This window comes from Rhineura floridana, chromosome 20 (genome assembly GCF_030035675.1).
Source record: "Rhineura floridana isolate rRhiFlo1 chromosome 20, rRhiFlo1.hap2, whole genome shotgun sequence".
Classification (NCBI taxonomy): Eukaryota; Metazoa; Chordata; class Lepidosauria; order Squamata; family Rhineuridae; genus Rhineura; species Rhineura floridana.
The window spans coordinates 19,448,694-19,476,639 of record NC_084499.1 but is presented as its reverse complement, the minus strand read 5'-3'; the positions used below and the strand labels follow the sequence as shown (position 1 = coordinate 19,476,639).

The 27,946-nt window shown below is 44.9% G+C and overlaps 2 protein-coding genes across 3 annotated transcripts; both read right to left on the bottom strand.

Annotated features, from left to right (window-relative positions):
* Positions 1–810: 810 nt before the first annotated feature.
* SET (SET nuclear proto-oncogene) lies at positions 811–10,863 on the bottom strand. Of its 2 annotated transcripts, none has more exons than XM_061604040.1 (8): positions 10,406–10,863; positions 8,384–8,441; positions 5,938–6,080; positions 5,405–5,508; positions 5,153–5,266; positions 3,364–3,534; positions 3,174–3,264; positions 811–2,265 (listed from the first exon to the last, which is right to left on the bottom strand). In XM_061604040.1, exons 1-8 carry the CDS (start codon positions 10,476–10,478, stop codon positions 2,258–2,260), a joined length of 762 nt encoding a protein of 253 aa, XP_061460024.1. In that variant the 5' UTR covers positions 10,479–10,863; the 3' UTR covers positions 811–2,257. The 2 variants fall into 2 exon arrangements, with proteins under 2 accessions (XP_061460024.1, XP_061460023.1); XM_061604039.1 differs by having other exon boundaries at positions 3,118–3,264; positions 10,406–10,861.
* Positions 10,864–17,132: 6,269 nt separating this feature from the next.
* C20H9orf78 (chromosome 20 C9orf78 homolog) lies at positions 17,133–27,429 on the bottom strand. Its single transcript, XM_061604228.1, has 9 exons — positions 27,231–27,429; positions 26,061–26,120; positions 25,639–25,690; positions 24,522–24,592; positions 23,221–23,298; positions 21,144–21,341; positions 20,277–20,413; positions 19,170–19,268; positions 17,133–17,780 (listed from the first exon to the last, which is right to left on the bottom strand). The coding sequence occupies exons 1-9, from the start codon at positions 27,311–27,313 to the stop codon at positions 17,689–17,691; spliced, it is 870 nt and encodes a 289-aa protein (XP_061460212.1). The 5' UTR covers positions 27,314–27,429; the 3' UTR covers positions 17,133–17,688.
* Positions 27,430–27,946: the final 517 nt, after the last annotated feature.

Genomic DNA, 27,946 nt, shown 5'->3' with positions numbered 1-27,946 from the left:
CATTATTCTGTGTCCTGCACTCTGGGATGATCAAGAGATCCTGGCCTTCTTCCTGTGACTTTTCCAGCATATCTCATTTTTCTCTTCTAAAGGCTGTGCCGTTTCCAGTCCCTCCTTATAGCGCTGTTTCCAGTCCCCTGATCATCCTTGTTGCCGCCCTCTGAACCTGTTCATTTGTCTAAATTAAACTTTTATCTTTTAAAAAAGAACTAGAACTGTCAAAATGCTAGACAAGATCTCCTGACCTGCACATTGGCATCTGCTCTGCTCCTGGATTTAATCTTTTTTTAGGGGTGGCGGGGAAATTCTTCCAGGCCGAATTGCCACCAAAAGGGGCGCAATTGTTGCTCTCCAGGATCTGCATTGACAGAACTATATAACTGTGTTGTAACTGTAGCTTTTTCCTCAGTCTGTTTTCCTCGTGTCATTTTTTCTTATTTATTAAATTTATATCACTAGAAGCTAAAATGATGAAACTGAGGTTATACTTTGGACATGAGAAGACAGGATTCACTAGAAAAGACAATAATGCTGGGAAAAACAGAAGGGAGTAGAAAAAAAGGCCAAACAAGAGATAGATTGATTCCATCAAGGAAGCCACAGACCTGAACTACAAAATCTGAACAGGGTGGTTCATGACAGATGCTCTTGGAGGTCACTGATTCATGGGGTTGCCAGAAGTCATGATCAAGCAGTGAAAATGCTGCCATGCGTTACAAAAGTATTAATCCAAATTCACCCATAACCCACCCAAGCAAAATAAAAGCTTTTAATTCAAGCAACTCTGAAGGACCAGACCCCACCAGCACATGCCAATCCAGTGATGATCTTTATTGATACCAATAGATGTAGTTACATAATTCCACCTACATTGAATATATTTCTCAAAGCATCACTCCTATCAATCTCACAGTAGCCCCTTGGTGTTAAAGCAGTCTCTTCTCTACCTGGCCCCCAAACTGACTGGGAGTCTTGATCAAATTAAGCCAGTGAGGTCAGCTCTCCTTAAGTTTGGTTACCAGTTGATATGCAAACTGCCAACTCTTCCACATTGACTGGAAGAAGCGAGCAGGCACTAAGCGACCTTTCAGAAAGCTGGGATAGCACATAGGCAAATGCCTCTTCTGTTTACACCTGAATCCTCAAAACATTACACTTTCAAGAGATAGTCTGGATGAGAGGCTAGTTTTAGTGAAGGGAAGACTGCAATGTGTGTTTTTAAAAATGTACAACTGACTTTGTTTTCTTCCTTTCAAAATAGTATTAGTCCTAACAGTTCTAATTTCCATGTGGAGAAACCAAACTAACTGGAGTTGGGTCTGAAGCGTGCTTTTTTTCCCCAGTGAAGACTATCAGCCCCCTTGTGTACACATTAAGTTTTATTGTAACAAAGCAACTTGTACACTTTTTAACGTTTAAAACTGAGCATCTTTCTTTTCCAGTGAAACAAAAAAAATTGAAAAACAAAACAAAGAACAAAATTACAATAGAGAATGTAAATTCCAAATAAGATCCTACAGGTTCTGCTGATTCTCCATCAAGTGGCAGGGCTCAACTGTAATCATTAGGAGAGAATTTGATTTTTTTCCTTTAAAAGTGTCATCTTTTAAACTGCAAGGATGTTTATTAAACATCACGATTAAACATGCCAAAGGAGAAGCCTTGTTTTGTCAAAATGCCCATTTAACCCACCCCAACATCTGAAACCCACCCCTTGCTTACCCTGTCTATAACCCCTCCCATTTTTTTTAGCTTTTTTCTGTTTTTTTTTTTAAACAAGAGAAGTAGACAGATACATGTTGGTAAATGCTAACTGTCCATATTCACATAGAGACACAGTGTAATCTCTGAGCCCAATATACAGAGAAAGAAGGAAAAAGCTAGATTCTATGCACTACTACACAGGGGCCTAGCACTCTTCAGCTTCCAGCAGAGTGAAGGGAGCGCAGAAGCTTCTCTTTCTTCCCCAAAGAACACGGCGTGTGGATTCCACTAACAGTTTTTTGTTTGTTTCAAAACAGATAAAAAAAATTGAAATGAGTAGAGATTCTTTTCCACTGCAATTCAGCTTTATATTTTCTCCAAAATTATTTGTGAACCATGGTGAAGAGAGGAGAGGAGAAAAGACCTCAGGAGAACAAGGCGACTGAGCACAAAAGGGAAGGGGGGGAAGGGAATAGACAGCAACTTGCTCCCAGGGACTGGAGAGGGGGGGAAGGGGTGGTTGGAATCTGTCAGTGTTCAGTCATCTTCTCCTTCATCCTCCTGTTGAAAGAAATGCAACATTTAAACACAGTATTCTGCAGTCATCCCATTAATCCAAATCTCACACAATCCGCTCTCCCATCCCCTTACTCTATAATTATCCTCCATGCAAGGCTTCATAAGGCAAGGCTTCTATCCCTAACACGCTGACTATGGGGACTGCCCCACACGCTTCCCATGCACTGTTAAAACTCTGAACCTGCATGATGCCCAGGCTAACAGAAAATGGCTGCAGACAAGGGCTTGTGCAATAAAGGCTACCTGAAGCATGTGAAAAATGTGAAGTCCAGAAGCTTCGGCAGATCCATTTTAGGGACTCTGCTCTTCCACGCAAGAGGAGATCCTGCTAAGCACACAACCAGCTAACCAAAGTCACTAAAGATTATGGCATGCAGAGGAGAGATGCCAAGCTGAAGTTGACTTGCACTATGACCGTAAACCACACCTGAAGTTGCCAGTCATCAAGCAGCCCCCTGGCAAGGAGGTATTACCCTCACACAGGAAGTAGGAGAGCCACTGAAAGATGGTTTGTTTCCAGCCAATCCATTCTTGTGCCACATATAGGCAGATGAGCTAGTAAAAACCTCTGTGGGCTTGTAACTTTTTGGACTTATTAGTAACTCCCTTACTGAACTCAAGACATGTATTTAGAACCAGAATGCAAGTCACACAAGTTTAAGAAGCTCTGAGCACCCCCAACTTTGGAGCTGACAATCTCAACTCAAAGCTGCCAAAACCATGCCTTATATTGGAATTATCAGAGCCCCTGGGTGTTCTGAGCTGCATAGCTTGCGCCGAATTCTTCCTAACCCTATTTGCAAGCCATTACTAAATGGCAAGTGCCATTCCAACCTCTCCTTCTTCTCCCTCGTCATCATCTTCATCTTCTTCGCCCTCATCTTCGTCACCTTCCTCATCGATGTCCTCCAGGCCTTCTTCCTCTTCCTCATCGTCGTCATCCTCCTCTCCTTCACCTTCTTCATCATCCATATCAGGAACCTTGTTTGAATAATAACAACTTGTTAGCATCTTGTATCTTAAACCAGCCCTAGACATCCTGCTACAAACACGAAGTAAAGCTCATTAAAAGGCACCTACCAAGTAGTACTGTAATGGGTTTGGCCAGATGTCATCTTTAATGACCTCGCCTAGCTCATCAGCACCAGCATCAGAATGGTCAGTAAACCAAGTGAAGAAACTCTCCGGTTCTTCATGCTGCCTCTTCCTGCTGGCCTTGTTCTGCGTCTGACTCGAGCGCTTTGTCAGATCCTTTAAACAACCAACCACACAGAAAATCAAAGCTTCATTCTGAAAAGCGTGAGGCTTTTCCCGCAGAAAGCATCCATGTTAACCTATACAACTGCTAATTGGCCATCTGAATAGAGACCCCAAACCACACAGCGACTGGGATGTGGAGCACTATCGAACTGCTTTTGATACTCCCTGTCCATTTCAGAGAAAATTGGCCATTTGGAAACACAAGACTTGAGCCTGCTCAGTCATTTACAGACTAGCTGCGTCAGTAGTCCTATGAACACACACGCACACGGCAGAGAACTCCAGGGTATTGAAAGAAACGTCGTGTCGTGTTAGGAATATCCCAAGCCCATCACTTGGACAATAGGGGCGGGGAATCTTTTTTCATTCCAACAGCCAAACCCTCTAGTAGGTTCCATTCCAGCCACACAAAGCTAGATGGTTCTAGACGCACCCCCGTCTCGATCCAGGCAAGAAGAATCGTCACATCTCAAGGCTGCATTCCAGCCGAGCGAAAGTACTCAAGGAGGGCACAGAGCAGGAGAGACGAGGGGGCTGGGTTGTTATTATTGGCAAGAGGGAGCCAGCCATGGGTGCATTTGGTTAGAACTTTATTTGGTACTATTCTTACTTCACTCCATTGAGATATTAAAGGGAAGGCAGAGACAGAACACCCTATGGAGCGCCCTGCCAGGGGAAAGGCCCTGCCTACTTTCATACATCTGTTAGAAACTTTTACTCGGACAGACATTTGAGACATTAATCTTTCTCAACTACCTTTTAAGGATATTATTGCTTTTATCAAAGTTACTGCAATTGTATGTTGTATAGCACCTTGCCATATTTTTAAGAGTGCAGTCTATAAATATTAAATAAAAATGAATCTTCTGACAATGCTGGGTCAGAGATGAAAATGTGACTTCTAACTCTCCTCAGGGCTCTTCATCCACTCAAGGTAACAATGGAATAAGTGAATAAAATGAAACAGTTCAGTTAGCTTTTAAGATATTTACATGTTTTGCCTCTTTCCCATCCCCCAGCAGCGGAGTGACACCATGCTGTCTACAAATGAAGTATCACCGCAATATACAAAAGAGTTTGTATCCAACTAAGTTCTCCTCAGGTAGACCCACAGAACTTAGTCATGTCTATTCATTTCAATGCGTCTACTGTAAGTATGATTAACATAGGATATGACCCATAGTTTGGCGCTCACATGTTCTATTCCCCTCCCAGAGTTCTCAGAAAAATCTCAGGAAAAGCTCATAAATTTGGTCCCCTAATACCAGTGGGCAGCTTTTTAGCAAGGTTTGATGGAAATGTAAAACAGATCTAAAATTCACTAGATACACACGCCACCACCCCTACTTTGCTTCACCCACATCAGGAGGAAACAGATTCTAGCTCAGGCGTGTGGCACCTTTGGCTTTCCAGTTGTTGCTGAACTACAGCTCCTATCAGCCCAGCAAATATGGCCAATGGCCAGGGATCATGGGAGTTGTAGTTCAGCAAAGGTTCCTCTTACCTATTACAGCTGGAGAAGTTGCTACTAGTAGCTGGAATCAAGAAATCTACAGGAAAAACCTGTTTAAAAATAGGCAGCAACTCTTAAACAATGACAGCTACATACCTTCCCAGACTTCCATTTGATTTCACTTGATTTTGATGATGGGTCCCCACTCTCATTCAGATGAAACTCTTTGGAGAGCATCTTGTTTTCAAAATATGGATTCTCATCAAAATACTGTAATCCAGAGAACATCGTAATGTGGACAATACTGTACGACATACAGATTTCAAAGCAAGCTATCGGGGACTATGAGGTCACTCTCCCAGCCATCCACAAATATGGTAAGGATGGTGCAGTGCACCTTTAACTTACAAAATCTATTCTGTAACCTGATTTGATGTCTTCAAACTCCGTCACCTCAACTCTGGTCAAATAATGCAGCGCCTCCTCGTCTTCCTCTCCCAACAGTGCAGATACTAACACAGAATTACAAAGTTTCCATCACAAGTTTGTTTTACATACTCTTTAGCAACAGAAGTGTCACTAACTAACTAAAGCAAGCTTGCTTCAGGGTTCTCTGAATTACGTCCTTAAAAAAGTTGTTAGAGGTCATATCAACTAATATAACCTCAGCTCTATTAAATCATTCCTGACCTACTATTATAGATTGCTGAGGATTGTGTCCAACAGGGATCTCCCCTCCCCACTACCTGCTCAGCAACACTATTTGATACAACCAAATAAGAGAAATAAAAGCTAACGTCTAGGAATTTGAGCCATGGGTTTAGCTTTTGAGAAAGAGCAGACCTAAACTGTATTCTTAAGAGGGCACTGACAATTCCAAGCCACTTTAGAGAAATTATTAAAGCAACAAATATAATTTTAAGTATATGGTTTCAGCATACCTTGTGGGTGGTTGACAAATGTTGTTACCCAAAAGTTTGGGATTTTGGCGATCAATTCTGACCTCTTCTGGAAGAATGGTTGGCGGAGTTTGTTGTACTTCTGTTCTACTTTCAAAATTTCCTCACTGGCTTGTTCATTCAGTCTGTAGCAAAGACAATATAAAAAACAGAGATATGAAGTTTAGGAGAAGGATCAAAGCAGCAGGGAAATCAGAATTAAACTTCTCCTATAACTGCATCCAAGACAACCTTAAGGATAATCTGAAATCAATGGAACTGGATCTTCAGTTGATGTGCTCAGTTAAACAAGTGTGGAATTTACATTTTGTAAAAACAAGCATATAGATAGAGGTGATCCAGTGGACATAGTGTACTTAGACTTTCAAAAAGCGTTTGACAAGGTACCTCACCAAAGGCTTCTGAGGAAGCTTAGCAGTCATGGAATAAGAGGAGAGGTCCTCTTGTGGATAAGGAATTGGTTAAGAAGCAGAAAGCAGAGAGTAGGAATAAACGGACAGTTCTCCCAATGGAGGGCTGTAGAAAGTGGAGTCCCTCAAGGATCGGTATTGGGACCTGTACTTTTCAACTTCTTCATTAATGACCTAGAATTAGGAGTGAGCAGTGAAGTGGCCAAGTTTGCTGATGACACTAAATTGTTCAGGGTTGTTAAAACAAAAAGGGATTGCGAAGAGCTCCAAAAAGACCTCTCCAAACTGAGTGAATGGGCGGAAAAATGGCAAATGCAATTCAATATAAACAAGTGTAAAATTATGCATATTGGAGCAAAACATCTTAATTTCACATATACGCTCATGGGGTCTGAACTGGCGGTGACCGACCAGGAGAGAGACCTCGGGGTTGTAGTGGACAGCACAATGAAAATGTCGACCCAGTGTGCGGCAGCTGTGAAAAAGGCAAATTCCATGCTAGCGATAATTAGGAAAGGTATTGAAAATAAAACAGCCGATATCATAATGCCGTTGTATAAATCTATGGTGCGGCCGCATTTGGAATACTGTGTACAGTTCTGGTCGCCTCATCTCAAAAAGGATATTCTAGAGTTGGAAAAGGTTCAGAAGAGGGCAACCAGAATGATCAAGGGGATGGAGCCACTCCCTTACGAGGAAAGGTTGCAGCATTTGGGGCTTTTTAGTTTAGAGAAAAGGCGGGTCAGAGGAGACATGATAGAAGTGTATAAAATTATGCATGGCATTAAGTGGATAGAGAAAAGTTCTTCTCCCTCTCTCATAATACTAGAACTCGTGGACATTCAAAGAAGCTGAATGTTGGAAGATTCAGGACAGACAAAAGGAAGTACTTCTTTACTCAGCGCATAGTTAAACTATGGAATTTGCTCCCACAAGATGCAGTAATGGCCACCAGCTTGGATGGCTTTAAAAGATTAGACAAATTCATGGAGGACAGGGCTATCAATGGCTACTAGCCGTGATGGCTGTGCTGTGCCACCCTAGTCAGAGGCAGCATGCTTCTGAAAACCAGTTGCCGGAAGCCTTAGGAGGGGAGAGTGTTCTTGCACTCGGGTCCTGCTTGCGGGCTTCCCCCAGGCACCTGGTTGGCCGCTGTGAGAACAGGATGCTGGACTAGATGGGCCACTGGCCTGATCCAGCAGGCTCTTCTTATGTTAAGCAACAAAACTGAGGCAACACAGCTATCTATTCTTGCAGCTGTTTCTCCAGATCAGAGCCCAGGGTCTGAACTGTGATGAGTTCAGTTCTAACTGTATAGCAGTACACATTTGTAGGTCAATGCTTGGCTATCATACTGCACAGCATTTCCACAGATAAACCTCAGTTTCCACTCCGGCTCCAAATCCTATACTCACTAGTTCATAAGCTCAGCAGTACAATGTCTCTGGTCTATTAGGTGGGCACAAAACAAATGAAAAATGAAACGAACATGTTCCTATTAATTCATTTTTCAGTCCATCTGCACTGGAGGGCACTGTTTTGTACTGAAGAAAAACTGTTATAGCCCAAGTCTACAAAGAGGAGGAGAGAGAAACATGCAATTGGTGTGACAGATTGAAAGTTATTTAGCTTCAATAGCTAAGCTGTGATGCGGGGGTGGTGGTGGTGTTGATTTTCTCTGATTAGGGAACCTTGTCTCACATAACTTATGGAAATAACCAGAACTTCTTATTGCTACCAAGTGCTTACTTTTCAGCTGATTGTATTAACATAGAAAAGCCAACTGAGTACAGCTCACATTGTCAAGTTCTATATTATTAAAGTTGCCTTCTATCACAACTCTTTATAAAAACCAATTAGCAGCAGGCAAAAAGCATTTATCAACTATGTCTACCCATGAAATAGACTTCAGGTTTTACAAGCAAAGCTGTTTTATATAACACCTATATTATAAAAATGTGCATACAGTTGTTTGTTGGTCTATTCTAAAGAAACATATAGAACACCATCTGGGTTACCTGTCTATTTCATTCTGTACTTCATCAATATGTTCAATTGCTTCCTGTTGCTCTTTGTCTGGAAAAAAAAGTACCTCAAGTCAAATTCCAATTAGTAACAACACAATTCAATAGAAGTAATGTTTGTTCTTGATATTACTGATGTTATTATATGAATAAAAATGCTTCTCAATCTGTAGTGTTTTTGATTGTTTGCAATTGCTCGAACTCCCCCATCCTGAGCATGTATTTTAACAAATATACTGTGGTCAATCCCATGCACACTTAAAATAGGAAGTTGTGTTTTTTTTTTTAAATGCTCATAGGAACTTATTTCTGAGTATAAACATGGGGTTGTGCTGTAAGACTTTAATGCAAAATGGGGGGGATGAGTCCCACACAATCCATGGACAAAAAAGAATTGCTCCCATGTATTCATTCACAAAATATTTTTCATCAGTATTTATACTCTTGCCAGTATTTTACCCTCACTGGACCAGTAAGACGCTTACTTTGCTTGTTCTACATTTCTTGTGGGTCATACTCATCTACAAAATAGACATGCTTTAATTCACTTTAAATAGATCCACACCAGCTTGTTGAAGTATCCCCATTTAAAGAAACCTGTTTCACGGAACTGGAAAAACTATATGACAAGTGTACCTGGAAATGTATTATTTCCTGGATTGTAATATCAAGGCAAAAAATCCCTTAAAGAAACATTGCTTATGTAGCAGTTTTCAGATTGAGGAAATGCAGCGGGAAGGAGCTATCTAACAAACCAGAAGGCGGGATTCCACACATAGGTTGGTCTAGCCTGTGTTAAGGGTCAAATGGTTCCAAGGAGGAGGAATGAGAAGGGGAACCTCCTCACAAGTGGTGTAACTCTGGCTGCAATTCTCTGCACTTTTACTTGGAAACAAGTCCCACTGAATTCTGGATGGCTAGTTCCTGAGGAATTGCGCTGGGCCACGTGCAACCGGATGCAAATGAATCCCAATCATTTTACAGCTTACCCCACTTAAAAACTTTTCTTGCAAAAAAGGCGGGAGGGGGGTTTGGAAGAAACACGTGGGCGAAATCCAGCACGCTATTCACTTTCTTTCCACGCTTGCTTGCTCACAAGCAGCGCGATGTAAAGAGGGGAGGGATCTTAGCGTGCCCCCCTCTTTCACACATAAAATGAAAACAATCGCCGCTTTAAAAACCAAACCACGAATTCGTGTTCTTTCTTTTTAATCGTACACCAATAGTAAATATTACATTATTTTTTTTAAAAAAAAAAATGACCGGGAGGAGGAACCAGGATTAAGCCACAACCGCAGGGGGCGATGCAAAAAGTTACTAACGGGATTTCGGGGGTGTTGCTCTAAGCGATGCAACCATGCCACAGCCGCACGTGGTGGCAAACTGCGGGGGAAGCAAGCGCATAGAGCCCCCCCTTTTAAAAAATGTACATTTTAAGCAATTCTCTCTTCCCTCCAAATTGCAAGAGCGTCCCCCCACCCCGATTTTTTTAAAAAAACCCTAAGCTGCATCAAGCAAAAGCCATGCGGCGTTGAGAAGCAATCATGGCGGCAAGAGAAAGCGGGGGGGGGGGGAGAGAAAGGAAAGCCAGTCGTGGAGAAGAGCGCGCGCGTGTGGTGGAGGAAAAAAGGAGATGGTAATGATGGAGGAGGGAAGGAGAAATGAAGGAAGAGGCCTGCGTTGCCGCCACAGCGGCGGGAAGAAGAGGGGCGGGCGGAAGGGAAGGCGGCTGCTGCTGCCACCGCCGCGCGGGAGACAAAAGGGCCGCTTTTAATATGGCCTCCCTTCCCTCGCTGGCTGGACGCAGCCACCGCAGCTGCCTCGGCCTGCACATCCGGCCCAAGCCTCCCCCGCGCGCGCTTCCCCTTCCCGCCTCCGGTGGCGGCTGTTGCTGCTGCTGCTGCGAGTGGTGAGGAAGATGGCGGCGAAAAGGGCCCGGCATAGCCTGCCTCGCACGCCCGGCCCCGCCCGCCATTCCCGCGCGCTCTCCTCCTCCCTCCCTCCTCCCTTCTTCACCTGAGATCTCGTCGGCCCCGTCGTGGTTGGAGTTGAGCTCCTTCTTGCTGACTTTGGCCGCCGGCGCCGACATGTTGTCGGAGGGAGAGAGAGAGAGAGAGAGGGGCGGGAGCGAGGGAGGCCCGGGCTGAGACTGAGCGAGGAGGGAGGCTGCGACCGGGCGCCGAGAGCCGAGCCGGAGCCTCGCCTCAGACCCACCGACCGACCGACCGAGGCGCTTGCTCGTGAGCCGCCGCCGCCGCCGCAGCAGGCGCCGCTCCTCCTGCTGCTCCTCCCCACGCCGTGCCTCTCCCTCCCTCCCTGGGGAAACCGGGTGGCGGCAGAGCCTGGGCTGCCCCTCACGCTATCTCCACACAGCGAGAGCAGCCTCCGCCTCCTCTTCCTCCGCCGCCGCCTCCTCCTGCTGCTTCTGGCGAGAGCCGAGCGGGAACTGCGCAGGCGCAGGAAGGCTTTCCCGCCCCCCTCCCTTTCTCCTTTTCAGCCCCCCTCCCTTTCTCCTTTCCCGCGGCCACCAGCAGAGGGATAGAAGGATCGCAAAAAACGCGCCTGCGCAGGACAGACTCCTCCTCCTCCCCATTCCCACCCTCCTCGCGTGTGCGCAAGCGCTTCGCTTGGCGAACGCTAGCAGCTTCACTGCGCAAGCGTAGAAGTTTCCCTGCGCCTTGGGTTGCGCTGTAAAAAAGACTACGCAAGCGCACAAACTGTTTTTTTCTCTACCATGGGTTGTAAGATTAAAAGTTACTGCGCATGCGCCCAAAATCTTCCTAATCTCCCCCTCCTCGTCGAAAAGAACGCAAGGATATAACTCCCTCCCACCGGAGAGTAAGTGTTTTCTGCGCATGCGCAGAAATGTCCTCCTCTGCATGGAATGTCATGGGGGTACTAGCTGTGCCCGCGAAGAGACTACGGATAGCAGGAGCAGGATGATATGCGCAGGCGCACATATAACCTCTCGTCCATTGACACACATTTAAAAAGGTAGGCAACGTCTCGAACGCAGGCGCGGATCGACAGCTTTAAGCCCGCCCTCGCATAGTGCTGATTGGTCGCCGTGGCAGTGCGTCTAAGCAACTAATATTTACATATGTATAATAGGAGTGGGCGGGGCTAAGAATGGGAATACGCGAACAGAGGAGGCCGTTAGAGAAGCGAAAGTAGTACGACAGCGCCCGCGCATGCGCCGACAGATTACAGCAAATTCTCGTTTTCGAAAGACTAGCTGCTTGCAAAATCAGCCCTGACCTCTCCAGGGTATTTTCGAAATAAAGAGTTGGGATTTTAATTGTTTCTTTCTTCCAGCCTTCCTTTTTTCTTTGGACTAATTAATCAATCACTCAATGAATTCATTACACTTGCATCCTGCCTGCCCTCTCAGAAGCTGAACTTTACTTTTTTATTATTTATTTAAATCATTTATATACTGCTTAATATTTTTATCTTCAGCGGTGTACAGTATAAAAAAGCAACCAGTATGTAATAAAAAAAACCTGCACAGCCTTAAATACCAGTAAAACAACAATATAAAAGTAAAGGTGTCCCCGTGCTTATAGTGCGAGTCGTTTCCAACTCTTAGGGTGACGTCTTGTGATGTTTACTAGGCAGACCATATATATGGGATGGGATTGCCAGTTCCTTCCCTGGCCTTTCTTTACCCCCCAGCATATTCCGGGTACTCATTTTACTGACCACAGATGGATGGAAGGCTGACTGGACCTCGACCCCTTTTACCGGAGATTCGACTTCCTCCTTCCGTTGGAATCGAACTCTGGCCGTGAGCAAAGCCTGGGCATTGACGTAAATGTTTTAGGGCAGGCTATCTAATAAGCACAGATTTTCTTTCAACAATAGATTTGTGCTAGAAAAATAAGCATTGTTTCGGGAAGGACTCACTCTTACCCTTCTGGGACACAAGTCTACATAGTAAGTGATGCAGATAGGATGAATGCAGCTAAACCAAGAGTGCTTTCCATGTGTGACACTCGCAATGCAACCTGGGCGCCTGTGTCCAACAGAACTTTTAACTCCCCTAGTGAGTGCGTTTAATGGCCAACCCTCTGTGGTTGGATGCAGCATGCTTCTGAATACCAGCTGTTGGAAACCACAGGAGGGGAGAGTGTTTTTGAACTCAGGTCTTGCTTGTGGACTTCCCATATGGGCATCTGTTTGGCCACTATGAGAAGAGGATGCTGGGCCGGATCCAGCTGGCTCTTCTTATGTTCATATGTTCTTCATAGTGGCTGTGATCCTATGTAGGGTAACTTAGGAACCTGCCTTATACTGAATCAGACCATCTAGCTCGATATTGTCGGCACTGACTGGCAGCAGCGCTGCGGGATTTCAGACAAGGAGTCATTACCAGCCCTACCTAGACATACCGGGGACTTTCTGCACTACATTGCTGCTGAGCTATGGCCCTTCCCCAGCTTCAATATAGGAAGATTTACTTCAGAGTAAAGGTGCATATAAAATATGGAATACATCTATTTTTAAACTGAACGCACATTCTAGCCAAGGTGCATTTTTCATTTGAATCACAGATGACAGGAAATGCAATGACTCGGTACCTGCAGGGATGCTTGTGGCAGAACAGTTGGGCAGAACCCGGTCTTGATTAAATCACAGCTTCTGATTTCTCATGCTGCAGTCTTTGTTGGCAATCTTCATGTTTTGCAACCTCCTTTTGAGAGCTCCCCCCTTCTCTTTTGTTGCTATCTGTGTAAATAAATAAATAAATAAATGAAAATAGGAAAGAGAAGCCCAGCCATTCGTTGCAGCATCGCTTCTAAAAAAAAAAAAGGCCCACAGTTTTTAATTGTATTATTGTACCTCTTTGGCATTGTATCTCTTTGGCAAGAGGATAGTTAACTTCCATCACAAATGGGCAAAAGAAAAAGTCTTGCCCATCATAATGGCCACTGGATAACCAGCAGTCGGATAGGATCAGGCACCGTGAGCATCAGGGCTCAGCATCTTGAAAAACCTCTTTTGAAATGGCCACAGGAATGCACTGAATCATAAAATCGTAGAGTTGGAAGGGACTTCAAAGGTCATCCAGTCTAACCCGCTGCCAATGCAGCCCAGCCATTTCTATAGCATCCCAGATCAGATGGATTGAACCTATTAGATTGTTGCTTGTTTGCTTTTATCAAACCCCTGGGTTACACATTTTATTTGTATTTATGAATCGCTTCCAAAGAAACATCTCAGAGTGGTTAACAATAATAATGATCAATAACAAAAACATGGGAAAAAACCACATTTCACATATAAATGAAAGGTAGGGCACCAGTCTGTATCTGTACTGGAGTTGAATAGATTTCTATATGAAAGGGCTTACATACATTATAACCACTCTCTCCCACACACCAAATCAGTAACATATATAAATGTTATATATAAGATAAAGTACCAAAAAAGAGCAAATAAAAAAGGCACGTGTGACAGATAAAATTGGTGTAGCAAAGTCTGCCGGTATAAAAAAAGCAGAGCTTGGAAAAGTTACTTTTTTTGAACTACAACTCCCATCAGCCCCAGCCAGCATAAAGCTGGCTGGGGCTGATGGGAGTTGTAGTTCAAAAAAGTAACTTTTCCAAGCTCTGAAAAAAAGTCTCCACTGACTTGACGGAAAATGGTGGGAGAGGTGGCCATTTAAGTAATCCTCAAGAAGCAAAGTATTGCAGAATGTGAATGGCTACAGGAATATTATCTTTTTGGTGCCTGTAGAAGACCTTGGGTTCTAGCCAATGTTACCCCTACTAAGAGTAGACCCATCGAAATTGATAGACACGACTCACTCAGGCGCATTAATTTCAGTGAGTCTACTCTCTTCCTTTCCCAACAAACCTTTTATGTGCAGATTTTGTTTATCCCAGTCTACATCTGTATTGGACTTTAAATTCTTTTTAAATTCTTTTTCATTGTTGATTTTTTATTGTTGAACTGCATTGGGATGTGTTATGGGAAGCGATTCATAAATATAGTGTAGCTAATGTTGGCCATATTCAGAGTAGACCCATTGAAATGAATGGACACGACTAACTTAGGTCCATTCACTGAAATGGGTCTACTCTGAGTAAAACCTAGCTGGATGCAACCCAAGGAGCCAACAGGCATGGGGAAAATGGTAAAAAATTATTCCTCATTATTACCACAGAGCCAGCACGCCAATGTTTCCCCTCAGGCAGGGCCTAACATGGCTGCCTGAAGCATTACTGTTACAGCGGAGGGAACTCTTGGCCCTCCTTGGATAAACAGGATGAATTTTTTCACTTCAGAGGAAGTCAAGGCAGGATTTTAGCATCACTTAAAATTTAAAGCAATGAATGAAATACTCATATCTGTGATGAGGCCACTGATTTGGAAACCAAGTTGGAAGCTATGAAGCGGAGTTACATGGCAAAAGAGATGAGCAAGGCATGCACAAGGAAACCACACTGTTGCCATTTTCCTGAGTGTGATGAGGAAAATGTCCCTGGAACACCTTAAAAAAAAAAAAAGGCTAACCAGTCAGTAGTCACACATGCCATCCTGTGAAGAAGATATCCTCCTCAGCGGCTTTGCAGAGATGTCCCTGCTGAGCTGGTGGAATCCGATGATACCAGGCATCCGCCATTTATTACTTTATTAAATTTATATCCCACCCTTCCTCTCAAAAGAGCTTAGGGTGGGAAAAAACCCGTCAATAAAAGGAGAGTTAAAAGGGTTTAAAAACTTTTTAAAAACCCAGCCAACCTCCTACCCTCACAGCTAATAATTTCAGGGCTTTAAGCCATGTAGACTAACAGGAATGTTTTTTGATTGTTAATAATGACTGATATCTAGCATAGTGATAATGGTCGATATCTGGCATAGTCTGAAAATGGATATCCGCAAAGGCTTGCCTGATGTTAGGAAAAGAATAACCATTTTGGATGCTTTACAATGGTGGTTTTTGTATAGCCAAAACCGGCACTTTTTTGGTGATGCAACTCACTGGTTCAGAGTACTGGCACCTTTTTTTCCTTTGCAACCATTTTGTGCTGACACCCACAGCACTCTTATCAAGGTATGAATCCTGGTACCCCAGCTTTTAAAAAAAGCACTGGCCAAAACCATCTGGAAAATTGTGAATGTAAAATTACTGCTTTATCAAGACACTGCACTTAAAAAAAAACTACAAACCTGTCTTTTGCTCAAAAATAGCTGTGTTCAAAAATCTTGCAGAGTGTGTGCCGCAGGCAAAGCATATATGCCTTGAGACGTTATTATCTTCCCCCCAAAACTAGAGATCTGATATACTGACGGGTTTGCAGCAATATCAGCATTGACTATAATGGCATTACGATGCTGACATTTTGGGACTTTGGTTGAACACAGAGTTGAATCTTTGCAAGGCAGCTCGCAGATACTTCTGGAGCTTCCCTTTTAAGTTAATTCTGCAGAGCCTTCACCACTCTGGCACCTTCCAGCTGTTTTGAACTACAACTCCTATCAGCCTTAGCTCCAGGATATGCTGGCTGGGGCTGATGGGAGTTATTATTATTATTTATTAAATTTATATACCGCCCGACTAGCAATAGCTCTCTGGGCGGTGAACATGGCAATACAATAACAAAAGAAATACAATAAATGACACAATATAGTACAAAAATAATGCAATCTAAAATCAATACAATAACATTTTTTAAAATTAAATCAATTTAAATTAAAATGCTTCAGAGAATAATCCAAAATAGTTGGAGACCACCAGCTTGGCAAAGGCTGGAATAGTGAACAAACAGATCCATGGATAGGGCCGGCGCTACCATTAGGCAGAGGGAGGCAGCTAATTTGGCGCGTTCTGGTGGGGCAGCAACCTGCTTATTATTTTATTGTTTGAAATAAATGATATGAAACTGTAATGTTTTAGTTGCTGAAAAAGTTAAAATCGCCTAGAGCAGTGTTTCTCAACAGGCGGGGCACTTCCCCCCCTGGGGGGGGATATGAAGATCTCCAGTGGAGGTGAATGTTTCCCAAAAAATACATACAAGTACAAACAATAACACTATTAAAATATAAAAGTATGAAATGTTATGTTCAGAAGGCGAGACGGTTGTACGCAGCTTATTAGGTGATCTGTATGTCATCATGGGTGCCCAGAATCTAAACGCTTGTGACAAGCATTCAACATCAATGATCATATTAATAATAATTAGAGATTAGGGAACTTGTAACCCTCCTGCTGTTGCTGCTGTACAGCTCCCGTCACCATTGATCATTGGCCATGCTGGCTGGGGCTAATGGAGGTTGGGATCTGACAGCATTTGGGAAGGCACGGGGTCCCCAAGCCTGCCTTAGTTGTTGCCTCTACTGCTCTTTGAAAGTCCCATGATAGGCACAGGGAGACTTTTCTCACTTTACTCCAACCAATGCATCCTACCTAGCAATCAAAGGGTTGAAACCCACGTTACAATTGAAAAGTTTTGGTCCTTAGGCGATACGACAGCTTGATAGTATGCAACTCCTGGCTGTTCTGGGTGGTGGAGCTCATGAAGGCTTTGGGAGGATGATGATGCAAAATTACTGATTTGTTCTGTGGGTAAAATTGGGGGGGAAACCATGTACAACACCTCGCTGGAGGATAGGTTGGATTTTAAAGCTCTCTCTCTCTCTTTCTCTCTCTATACACACACACAATTCAAATTTCTGGCTCTCCAGTTTCACTATGAACCATTAAAAGAAGTAGCAAAAAGGTACTCCAAGCCAACTGTGTTTAAAATAAAGTTTTATAATTGAAAACCAACACATCATAACACAGAAAGGACAAATCAGAAACCGCTGTACAAGCCATCCATGAAGGCTGTGTAAGGCAAAACTTAACACCTGCAAGAAATAAAGAATATCCCCATTTGCACAAATGTATTTCCAGATCTTTCCGGGCCAATGGAAGCAGCGAACGTCCAAACAATCAACCCTTTTCAACAGCCCTCATCAGGCGTATGGGATGACCGCATGCGGGGTAAATGAGCAGAGGGGGGTGGGACATGCATGCAAGCCCTGCCCCAAATATCCCCCCCCTTTGGGTGAGCACGATGCCAGATGTTCCCACGTTCAGCAGGAAGGTCTTTTGAGCGGGGGAAGTGGGGGAGACTTTTAAGTGCGTTTGGGGTGAATGCGCTTAGAATCCACTCTGCGCTCAGGAACCCTGTACAATCAGAGCTCCTGATCACGGGGATGATTCTAAGCAAAACTCGCCCTTCTGTAAGCTCCCATGTGTGCCCCCCCAAATGCCTGAGGAGCGCTCTTGTGATCTGGAAAAGCCTAGTTCAATACCGCCGGTTCATCTTCTTGAATTTCTCATAGTGATAGTCATCTGTTGCTTTTTCGTTCGGTGGACGCTTGCGGTTCGGTGGAGATCCTACAAACAGAAAAGAGGGAACTTGGAGACACTTCTAAAGAGAGATGAGATTTAGATGTGATCCACTGCGATACAGAGAGGCGTCCTTCAACATTTTCAGTCCTAATCCAGAATTATTCCAATATATAAAAGGGAGGGAATTCCAAAGGGTAGGTGCCACAACACTAAAGGTCTGATTCCTATATTGTGCAGAATGGAACCCCTAATAAGAGGGTATCAGCAGGAGGACCTCGCCTGCAGAGCACAGTGATTTGACTGGGTGTATATAAGGGGTGAGGTGATATTTCAGGTATCGTGGTCCCAAGCTGTTTAGGGCTTTTTACACCAAAACCAGCACCAGTGGCTAACTGGCAGCCCGTGCAATTCTTTCAGATACAGTGTAACGTGGTGGTTGTATCCTGTTCCAGTGAGCGGTCTAGGTGCTGCATTGTGCAGCTTCCAGACCAGCCTGAAGGGCAGGCCCACACAGAGCACTTCGCAGTAATCCAGCCTGGAGCCTACCAGCCCATGGACAACAGCAGTCAGGCTAATCCCAAACTGTAACCTTATTTTAAAAAACATACCATATATGCCAATTTCGCCTCCTTTTCTCTTTAAGGCATGCGCAGGCAAAGGAAAGGCAGGGCTTCTACATTATTAAAACAGTTGCGTAGAGGAAGGAACAGGGCGATAAAGCCACAGCTAACTACTTTCTTCCAAACTGCAACGAAAGACAAAAAGGAAATCTATCTTTCTTGCTGGAAGGCGCATCTAACAGTGGTAGGAAAGGTCTGCCAGTTTAGCCAGGGCAGCTAAAGAGAATCCCAGGTTCTGCTTCTGAATCCTAGAAGAGTAGAGTTAGAAGGGGCCTATAAGGCCGAGTCCAACCCGCTGATCGATGCAGGAATCCAACTTAAAGTGTACCCGACAGGCAGCTACAGACAACTATTATGTTGGGAGCAAACTGTTATTATGACAGAGAACACCAGAACATCTTCCCCGGAGTATGAGTCACTGAGCAGGAAACCAACAGCAGCTCAGGCACGGCGAACGGCCATAGCTCGGTGATAAGGCACCTGCTTTGCACGCAGAAGGTCCCCGGTTCAATCCCCGATGGCATCTCTAGACGGCGCTGGAAACGCCCCCTACCAGAAAACCTGGAGAGCTGCTGCAGGTCAGTGCAGACAATACTGAGCTAGATGGACTGAGGGTCTGACTCAGTATAAGGAAGCTTCCTAAGTTGATGGTTTCTACGTAGGCACACGCAATTGTTAAGCCTCTGAGAATCATGCCCCGCCCTGTCAGCGCGTTAACTGCTTTGAAACTGGGAGCCAAAAGACAAAGGCTACATCCGTACAAAAGTTGCGGACACACAAGCATTCCAGAAATCCACATGTTGCAGGAACTTACTCTCAGGTTCTGGCTTTTCAGTGTCTCCCACCCTCAGTGGACGGGCTTTGGGCTCCTCTCTGTTTCTCCGCACTGGCGCGTTCAGCTCTTCATGATAAACTGGAAGGAAACACTCAGCCAATTCAGATGACTACAATAACAAAGGGCAGCAGGGCTTTGACAACGGGCTGATTCAGATCCAATAGCAAACCACGGTATTGGGCTTGGTGAATGAGCCTTCGAGGACCGTTGGGATCCTGTGTCCCTTCTCTTCCTGTCACACGCTTTGCTTCAACTTAGATTCCCCCCCCCGCCATGGCATTTCAACTCGCAAACTATGGCTTGCCTTGCCTTTGAAACCGGGAGCAAACCACGGTTTCCAATCCTAATGTGCAGGGTTAAGTGCAAGCCATAGTTTGCTAGTTCAGCCAGAACAGCATAGTTTGCTTCAAACCAGGAAGGGATGCATGAAGGAAGAACAAATGGAGAAACGGGAATGGGCAGGTCAGAAGGTCCTTAAAGGCTCATTTATGTAGCACTAAGTTATGGTTTAGCTTTACGTCTGAACCAGCCTATTCTGTTTATATCGAGGATGAAAGAATTTGCAGATGCTCCTGAACTTACCAGTAGTATTCAATGCTACCCCTACTTAGAGTAGACGCATTCATTGTTACTCACTGCTACTCCCAGTCAGAGTAGACCCATTAAAGTTAATAGACATGGCTAACTTAGGTACACTAATTTCAATGGGTCTACTCTGAGTAGGACTTCATTGGCTACAACTCTCTGTTCTAAGAATACAGCGTCCTTTGCAGTTTAAGTTAATACTCTTCACCAAAGGCAGCTCCTGAAAATGTTGCTTAAAACCTTCAACAGCATTTGTTAGTTTATTTGTGAATTTACTTCAGCTAACTGTGAGGGTCCTGCAGAGGGAGGGGAAAGCTGTGTGTGCACACAGGTGCACACAAACACACACACACACGTTCCTTCTCTCTGGCACTTCCTATGCCCTGCAGTTATTCAGGAAGAAGCGCATGCTGAAAAATGTTGTCCAAACCACAGGCACTGAAGGTCAGGTGCCCGTTGGGATCAGCATCTGTGCCGGCCTGCCCACAGCAGGGGACTCACATCTGTTGTGCTGGACGTAGTTGACAGCCATGTTTGTGGGAACAAAGGAGGTTTCGCTCTCTTTTTTTTTATTGTGCTGCTCAGCAAGCAACCTCGCTTTGGCCTCCTCGGTGGAGATGATGTTTTTGATCTTGGCTCTGAAAGGAAAAAGAAAAGGAAAAATCCCTACAGTGCAGAGTCGATCATTCTAGATTGGGTGAGGAAACAAAAGCAAACTGTTTTTTTCAGAAGACTGTTTTTAAATTATATTCTGTGTAATTGAAGCGCTTGCCACCCCTGGGCTCCTTCTGCTGTGCTACAGGCGGGTGCCTTGCTAATTGCATCCAAGCTGCAGTGCGGTGTGGTGGTCAGAGTGTCAGAATGGGACCTGGGAGGCCAGGGTTCGAGTCCTCACTCGGCCATGAAGCTCGCGAGGTGACCTTGGGCCAGCTGCTACCTCTCAGTCCAACCCACCTCACAGGGTTGTTGTGAGGATAAAGCGGGAAGAGAACTGTGTAGATCCCCTTGAGGTCTTTGGAGGAGAGGTGGGACGTAAATGTTGCAATGATAATAAAAAACCACCTACGCTGCAACAGCGACATCTAGTTACCCGTTAGAGAAAGGAGAGGTGGAACGCTCTATCTCCGTTGATGAAAGACCCAACAATTCCTGAATCCTCTCCCTGAACTCTTTCCATTCCAGTTGGTCATTACCAGGACTCTGTAACTAAGAATGCCCGAGCTTGCTTTTTTCCTCCTCCCTCCTCCTCCCTTTTCTTTTTGTGCCACGCCTTATTACTGATATTTGTAAGACGCTCTGGGAGCCTTTTTTTTTCCAGGGTAAAAAATGCTTTGCATAAACAGATAACAAGTGCCCCAAGCCACCTACTCAATGCCGAGGTCCACTTCAGGGATGCCACTCAGCATCTGATTGGACAGCATCTCTTCCGTCTTCTTGGCCGAAGAGACCCGGATGCTCTCGGGTAGCTCATACAGACAGTCCTCCGCGTTCTTCTGCTTCACTTTCTGCTCCTCGTTTTCCACAATTCCCTTCCTCTTCTTCAGCTCAGTTTCAATGTATTTCATCCTGAACATGGAGGCAGCATAGCAAGGGTTAAGAACATGCTCTATGTTGGCCAGCCCTTGTGTCTAGTCCGGAAGCTTTGCCTAGTGCAGAACACTGGGGCTAGACTGGTGGTAGGAACAGGCTATTGCCAACACATGACACCAGTGTTAGAAGACCCACACTGACTTCCTGTCTTCTGCATGGGCAGTATTCAAGGTTCTTGTGTACAAAGCCCTGAACAACTTTGGCCTAGGATGCCTTAAGGACCTCTTTGCCCCGGATGTCCCAGGCCCATCACTGAGATCACCTGGGGGGTGGCACTGTTCGTGGCCTCCCACGGGCCAGACAGGAAGTCGTGCCTTCAGGGTTGTGGACCCAGCTCTGTGGAACTCCCTCCCACCAGAAGTCAGACAGGCACCAACCCTGCAGAGTTTCAAGTGACCGTCGTATTACAGGAGGCCTCTGTTCAATAAATGCTGCTCTGATGCTCTGCTTTATGATGTTTCAAGCCATGTTTTAAATGGTGCACATTGTATGTTTTATTTTTTGTAAGCTGCTCTGAGACAAACGGTGAAAAGCGGCGTATAAACTTCTTAAATACTACAACAGTAAGCAAACAGCTAGGAAATTCAGATGGGGCTTATTCATGAGTGGAGGCCACAGGCGGCACTCCTTCAGCGAAGGCCTTCAGAGCATCTCCGTGTCTTTTCGTTTTCAAGCCTTGATTGCCTACTGCAGGGGTGAGGAACCTGTAGGTCTCAGGTGTCACTGGCCTCCAGCTCCCCTTAACCCTCACCTCTGGCCATGCTGGCTGCAGGAGCTGATGGGGGTTTATTAATTATTTTATTTATAAAAATATTCGCATGCTGCTATTTCGTTAAAAACATCAAAGCGGTTTACAACACGTTAAAAACCATCACCACCACCACAGAATTAAAAAAATACAATAAAAATACAATATAAACAAACGTTTGTAGTCCAGCAACACCCGGAGGGCTGCAAGTTCCCCACCCAGATCTCTAAGAGGCAGCATTCCTGTCCCCTCTTTTATGATGGAATGCCTCTTCTAAATAGAGGCATGCTTCCATCTCTTGCATGCAGTAGGGAATGCTCCTTCCTAGAGCAAGGCTGGGGGACCCGTGGCCTCCCATCGTTGCTAGACTCCAACTCCCTTCATCCCTGACAACTGGCTGTACTGGCCCGGGGCTGATGGGAATTGGAGTTCAGCAGCAAACTGGAGGAGAACAGCAAGCCTGGTCTGCTGCCTGAAACTTCTCGCTGCCTGGGAGCTGTGTATGAAGTTCCTAAATCAGGCAGGGCCAATTTACAGGCATTGTACAGGCCTCAGAACAATGGGAGTTGTGACAAGATGCTGCGGAGAATTCTGACTGCCCAAGAGGAGCTCCTCTTCAGACCTGCCATCAGACCACTCCATCCCACTGCTCCAGTTTTCCGCAATGGTTTCCAACCGGCACTGAACATTCTGTGGCATCTGAACATGTTCATTCCTCATTGGCAGTAGAGTAGGTGATGGGATCCTCCCCAGGGCTTGCTGACTGCCTTGCGGCGCTGACCCGACTCTGGCCCTGAAAAGATTCTCTGCAACATTTCATTACAGGTCCCTCTTGAGTACTGGCTGCTAGGGGACAAATAATGAGGGCAGGCTGGTGCCTTCATGCCTTTCTTGTGGACTTCCTGAACGCATCTGGTTGGACACCGTGGAAAACAGGATGTGGGACTAGATGGGCCTCTGGTCTGATTCAGCAGAGCAAATAGTAACGATTTTAAGCACAGCACAACAGAAAGTGCCATTAGGAACATTCTGGAGGGGAAAAGCATGCCTTGTGGGGAAAAAACAGGCCTGCAAAATCTGCCAGTGAGGGTATGACAAACCACTTACATATCAGCGTCTTCGTCCCTCCTGTTGGTCTCTGCTGAAAAAGAGGTCCCGAGGTTGAGATCCTCTTCTTCATTGATCCTGTAAAAAAAAAAATGAGAAAAATGAACAAGCTCTCTTAACCAGCATCAAATCTGTTAAATTGTCAATGGTGCAGCAGAGATGTTAAGTGAAACCATAAACCACTGTTTGAGCCTGCAAATGTACAACAAGCCGACCGTGGGTTCAATGCAATCTACGACAAGTACTTTAAAATTTCACTGAATTTGATAAATTTTAGTTTAGATAAGGGGGGGGCATGAGAAGAAGGGTATTCAATTGCAGTGTGGAGAAAGCAACAGAGAAAAATTCTTCTCCCGCTCTAATACAGTAATACTAGAACTCGGAGTCATCCAATGAAGCTGAATGTTGGAAGATTCAGGACAGACAGAAGAAAGTACTCCCTCGCAAGGTGCAGCGTTAGACAATGGAATTCGTCCCCACAAGCACCAACTTGGACGGCTTTAAGAGAAGATTAAACAAATTCATGGAGGAGAAGGAGGCTATCAGTGGCTACTTGTTATTTAGTTGTCTTTTACAGTTTCTAATTATGTGTTTTAAAATTGCTGTAACCCGCCCTGGAACCTTTGGGTGAAGGGTGGGTAATAAATTCTAATTCTAATAATAATAATATAGCTATGTGCTCCCTCCACTGTCTGAGGCAGTATGCTTCTGAATATCAGTTGCTGGGAATTGCAGGTGGGGAGAGTTGCTGTTGCGCTCAGGTCCTGCTTGCGGCTTCCCATTGGGGCATCTGGTTGGCCACTGTGAGAACAGGACGCTGGACTAGATGGGCCCTCCTTGGCCTGATCCAGCAGCCAGGCTCTTATATGAAAGTTATCCATGCAATTACTATCCTCCCATTTAAATGTAGGATGCTGCCTTATACTGGGTCAGACCATTGGTCACCTAGCTCAGTACTGTGTCTACACTGACTTGCAACAGCTCTCTAGGGTTTCAGGGCACGGTTCTCTCTGAGCCCTACCTGGAGTGGCTGGGGATTGAACCTGGGGTCTTCTGCATGCATAGCAAGCGCTTGGCCACTGAGCTAAAGCCCTTCCTCAAACCAGCAGGACTTAGGCTGCAATCCAATACATGCCCAGTCAGAAGTAAATGCCATTGGATTCAATGGGACTTACTCCCAGGTAAGTGAGTACTGGATTGCAGCATTAGTGCTTAATTCTGGCTGCACCATACCTGTAGACTGCAATCCTACGCACACTTAGAACTCATTGCACACAGTGGAACTGAATGCTCCTCCATACCTGTCCTTGCCCCGTTCTTTTAATTTCTTCATGTCCACCATTCCACCGGTCTTTATCTTAAAGGGGTCATCCTGGTGAAAAGGAGAGTGGGGAGGAGAGACTATCAGTGATTTGATCCTACCCACTGCAGAATATGCTTTTGCCATCTTTTATCCAGAGAGGATGAACGATTGGGGTCAAGTACACAAGCAAAACAGACCAGGGGACCTTAGCAAAAATGGGCAGAGCACCCTGTAAGGTAGACACAGCCCACCCACCCCCTCCCAACCTATAGAGCGATTCTGAATCTTTACAGGGGGGCGATCAGCAGAATAAAGGTATGATCGTCACAACTTTAACCTGCTCTCTTTCACACGGTATTCCTATATTACACACAAATAGAGCCTGGTTAATTTTGCCATGTCCTGATGATTATTGGCTTGTGGTAATGTGAAGGCGGGCTTTTTCACTGGTGGCACCAGTGTGGCAGAATGCTGAAATATGAGAGGCCCCATCAGTATTGGCATTTCGCTGGCTCCTGAAAACATACCTCTTTAGGCAAGTTTCCCCTGAACTTGAACTTCAGATCTTATTGTTTTAACTGTTTTTTTAAACGTGTTTTAATCGTCAAGCTTTTTAACTGGTTTGATTTATTGTACATTTTAATTAAGGATGCTTTAATGGAAACTGTTATTGTATATTTTAATTATGTATGGATTTTATAACGGGTTTTATAGTTGTAAACCACTTAGAAGCCATTTGGCATATAAGTGTAATACTACTAATAATAGAATAAAACCTATCCAAACAATGAAAACAATGTTCAGATTCATAACATCTTTTGAAGCAATTCATTTGTAAATCAAGTCCACAACTGGGGCTCCTGAGGTCAACTTAATCCCGTAAGAAGCAGATCCTGCTGGGAGGAAGGGTAGGATATAAATCAAATAATAAATAAACGGGCCTGCTATCGGAATTTTGCTGAGCAAACAAATTTAATGGTGTTGGCTAGGAATCTGAAACACATCCATCAGCTCTGTTCAAAACGGGCAGAGGGAAAGAGAAAAACGTTTCAGATTTTCTTTTAACAGTTCCAGGTAAGCGAAATGACCTCCTCTTCCATCCTCCCTGATCTTACCGTCAAGGTTGTTTCTTCTTGCAACTTCTCCCCGACGAGCAGAGCGGCAGCACTGGAAACATACACACGCACACCAAAGAGAAACTCAAGTCAGTCAAAAGAAACACTCCCAATTTTATCTCACGCCTGACTGCAACGCACAGCAGTCTACAGCAATCAGCATCACCCAGATTTCCCCCAGCGGCTTTTTATTATTAGCCTTACAGAGAGCCAGTGTCATGTAGCGCAGCTGTCAGGAACCCTTGGCCCTCCAGATGTTGCTGAACTACAGTTCCCATCAGCCCCAGCAACCATACCCAATGGCCAGGGATGATGGGAGTTGACAATCCACAAGAGATCAAAGACTTCTGTACATGCACTCCATACATCTCTGGCCACAATGCCTCAACAGTCTGAGAAAGTTCCTCTTGCATGCCATTTACCTCACTCCATTTTGCCTCCTCCTTAGACTTTGCACTTCTTTTGCTTCCTCCAATTTTAATCTGGGGAGGAAAAACCAGACACCACACACACAGAGTGGGGCAGGAAACTATTAGAATATTGACAATAGTGCTTGTGCGCGTCCAGATCCCTCATGCTTTTTGATGGGATTATAGCGACGGAAAGGTTCTAATGCTCTGTTATTGCTGCGAGCCACTTGGAGCTCAGCTTTGCTAGGAGAGCAGTCTACAAATATTAAATAAAAATCAGATTTGAAAAAATCATTCCCTAGAACAGGGGTGACCCAACCTTTTTAGGTTTGTGGGTACACTTGGATTTTTTGAGCGAATGCTGGGGGCACCAACCCCTCTACTCACTTTTCTCCCCTGGATTAGTACTCGCCCCCCCCCTCCAGAGAGGCAGTAAAAGTGTGTGCATGGACACACATCATTTTTTTCAAGGGATCTGGGTAAAAGTCAGGTCCAGTAGAATAAATCAGATCATAGAGCTGGAAGTAGGAAAGAGTGTCACTTTTCCCCACTTCCTCCTTCAACTGTATGTGCTTTTCAAGGGAGAAAAAGGTAACCACGCACACCACATCATGACCAAGGGGGCATTAGGGATGGTGGTGGCTCAGAGGCTTTGCAGGCACCTCAAAGTCACCACTGCACCCACAGGTGTCATGTTGGCAACCCCTGCACTAGAAAAGTCACTCTCCCACTGAAAGCCAGTGTGATGTAGTTCAGATGTGGGGAACCTTTGGCCCTCCAGATGTTGCTGAAGCAGAACTCTCATCATCCCTGGCCATCGGCCACGCTTTCTGAGGCTGCTGGGAGCTGCAGTTCAGCAACATCTGGAGGGCCAAAGGTTCCCCACACCTGATGCAGCGGCTAAAGTGCTTGTTTTAGGCCAGGGAGCTATGCAGATCCCGCTCAGCCGATGAAACGTACTGCATGAATGTGGGCCAAGTCATGTTCTTTCAACCAAACCTACCTCGCAGGTTTGCTGTTGCAAGGCTAAAACTGGGGACCCTTTGGAGGAGAAGGATAATAATAATAGCTACAATTAAAAGGAGTGGCTTAGTCCTTTCTGAATATGTGTACTTTGCTACAGGCCCAGACCCCAAACTACTCTCTTGGACCCAAATATTTAAAAGGGGGCCATGCACGCACCGGACCTCCTCGGTGACCTGCTCATCCTCGTCTTCCTCCTCGGAATCCACCTTCCTCCGGCGGAAAACCTTCCCTGCCGGCATGATCCCAGCTGGGGTGTTGACAAATCCTGTTCCTACCCTTACACAGGAACAGCAATGGCTGCGTCTGTTTCTTGGCCCTGCTGCGCGCACAATGATGACGCGATCATGACGAGCCGAAGCCGCGCTGGGCTTTGCCCTTAGAATGTGAGGGCAAAGGGGAGGTCGGCTTTGCTGGGGAGGGCGGAGAGGTTAGATCATAGACAAAAAAGTAGACTGACAATTCCACGGGATGAAGACGGGACTTTCTGAATACTTTTTGAAGCCACTCTTTGTTTTAAGTGAGGTTAAAATGACAGCCTATTATTATTATTATTATTATTATTATTAATAATAATAATAATAATAATAATTTATTTTATTATTATTTATTACATTTCGTTGTTCCTTGCTGCAAAAATGTCTCAAAGTGACTTGCAATTATAAAAGGATACATGCAAAGATATTTTTAATTGCCCTATTTGGAACCTATAAATTGGTCTTCCAAAAATACATATAAAAAGCCAGATGAATTTTTTTAAATAAAAGTATGCATGATACAAAATTTATAGGGAACAATGGAGGCATTTCAGAAATTTAGTAGAGCTGTGATGGGGGAGAAGTGTGTTCCCCCCCTCACAAAAAATGTGACAGCTA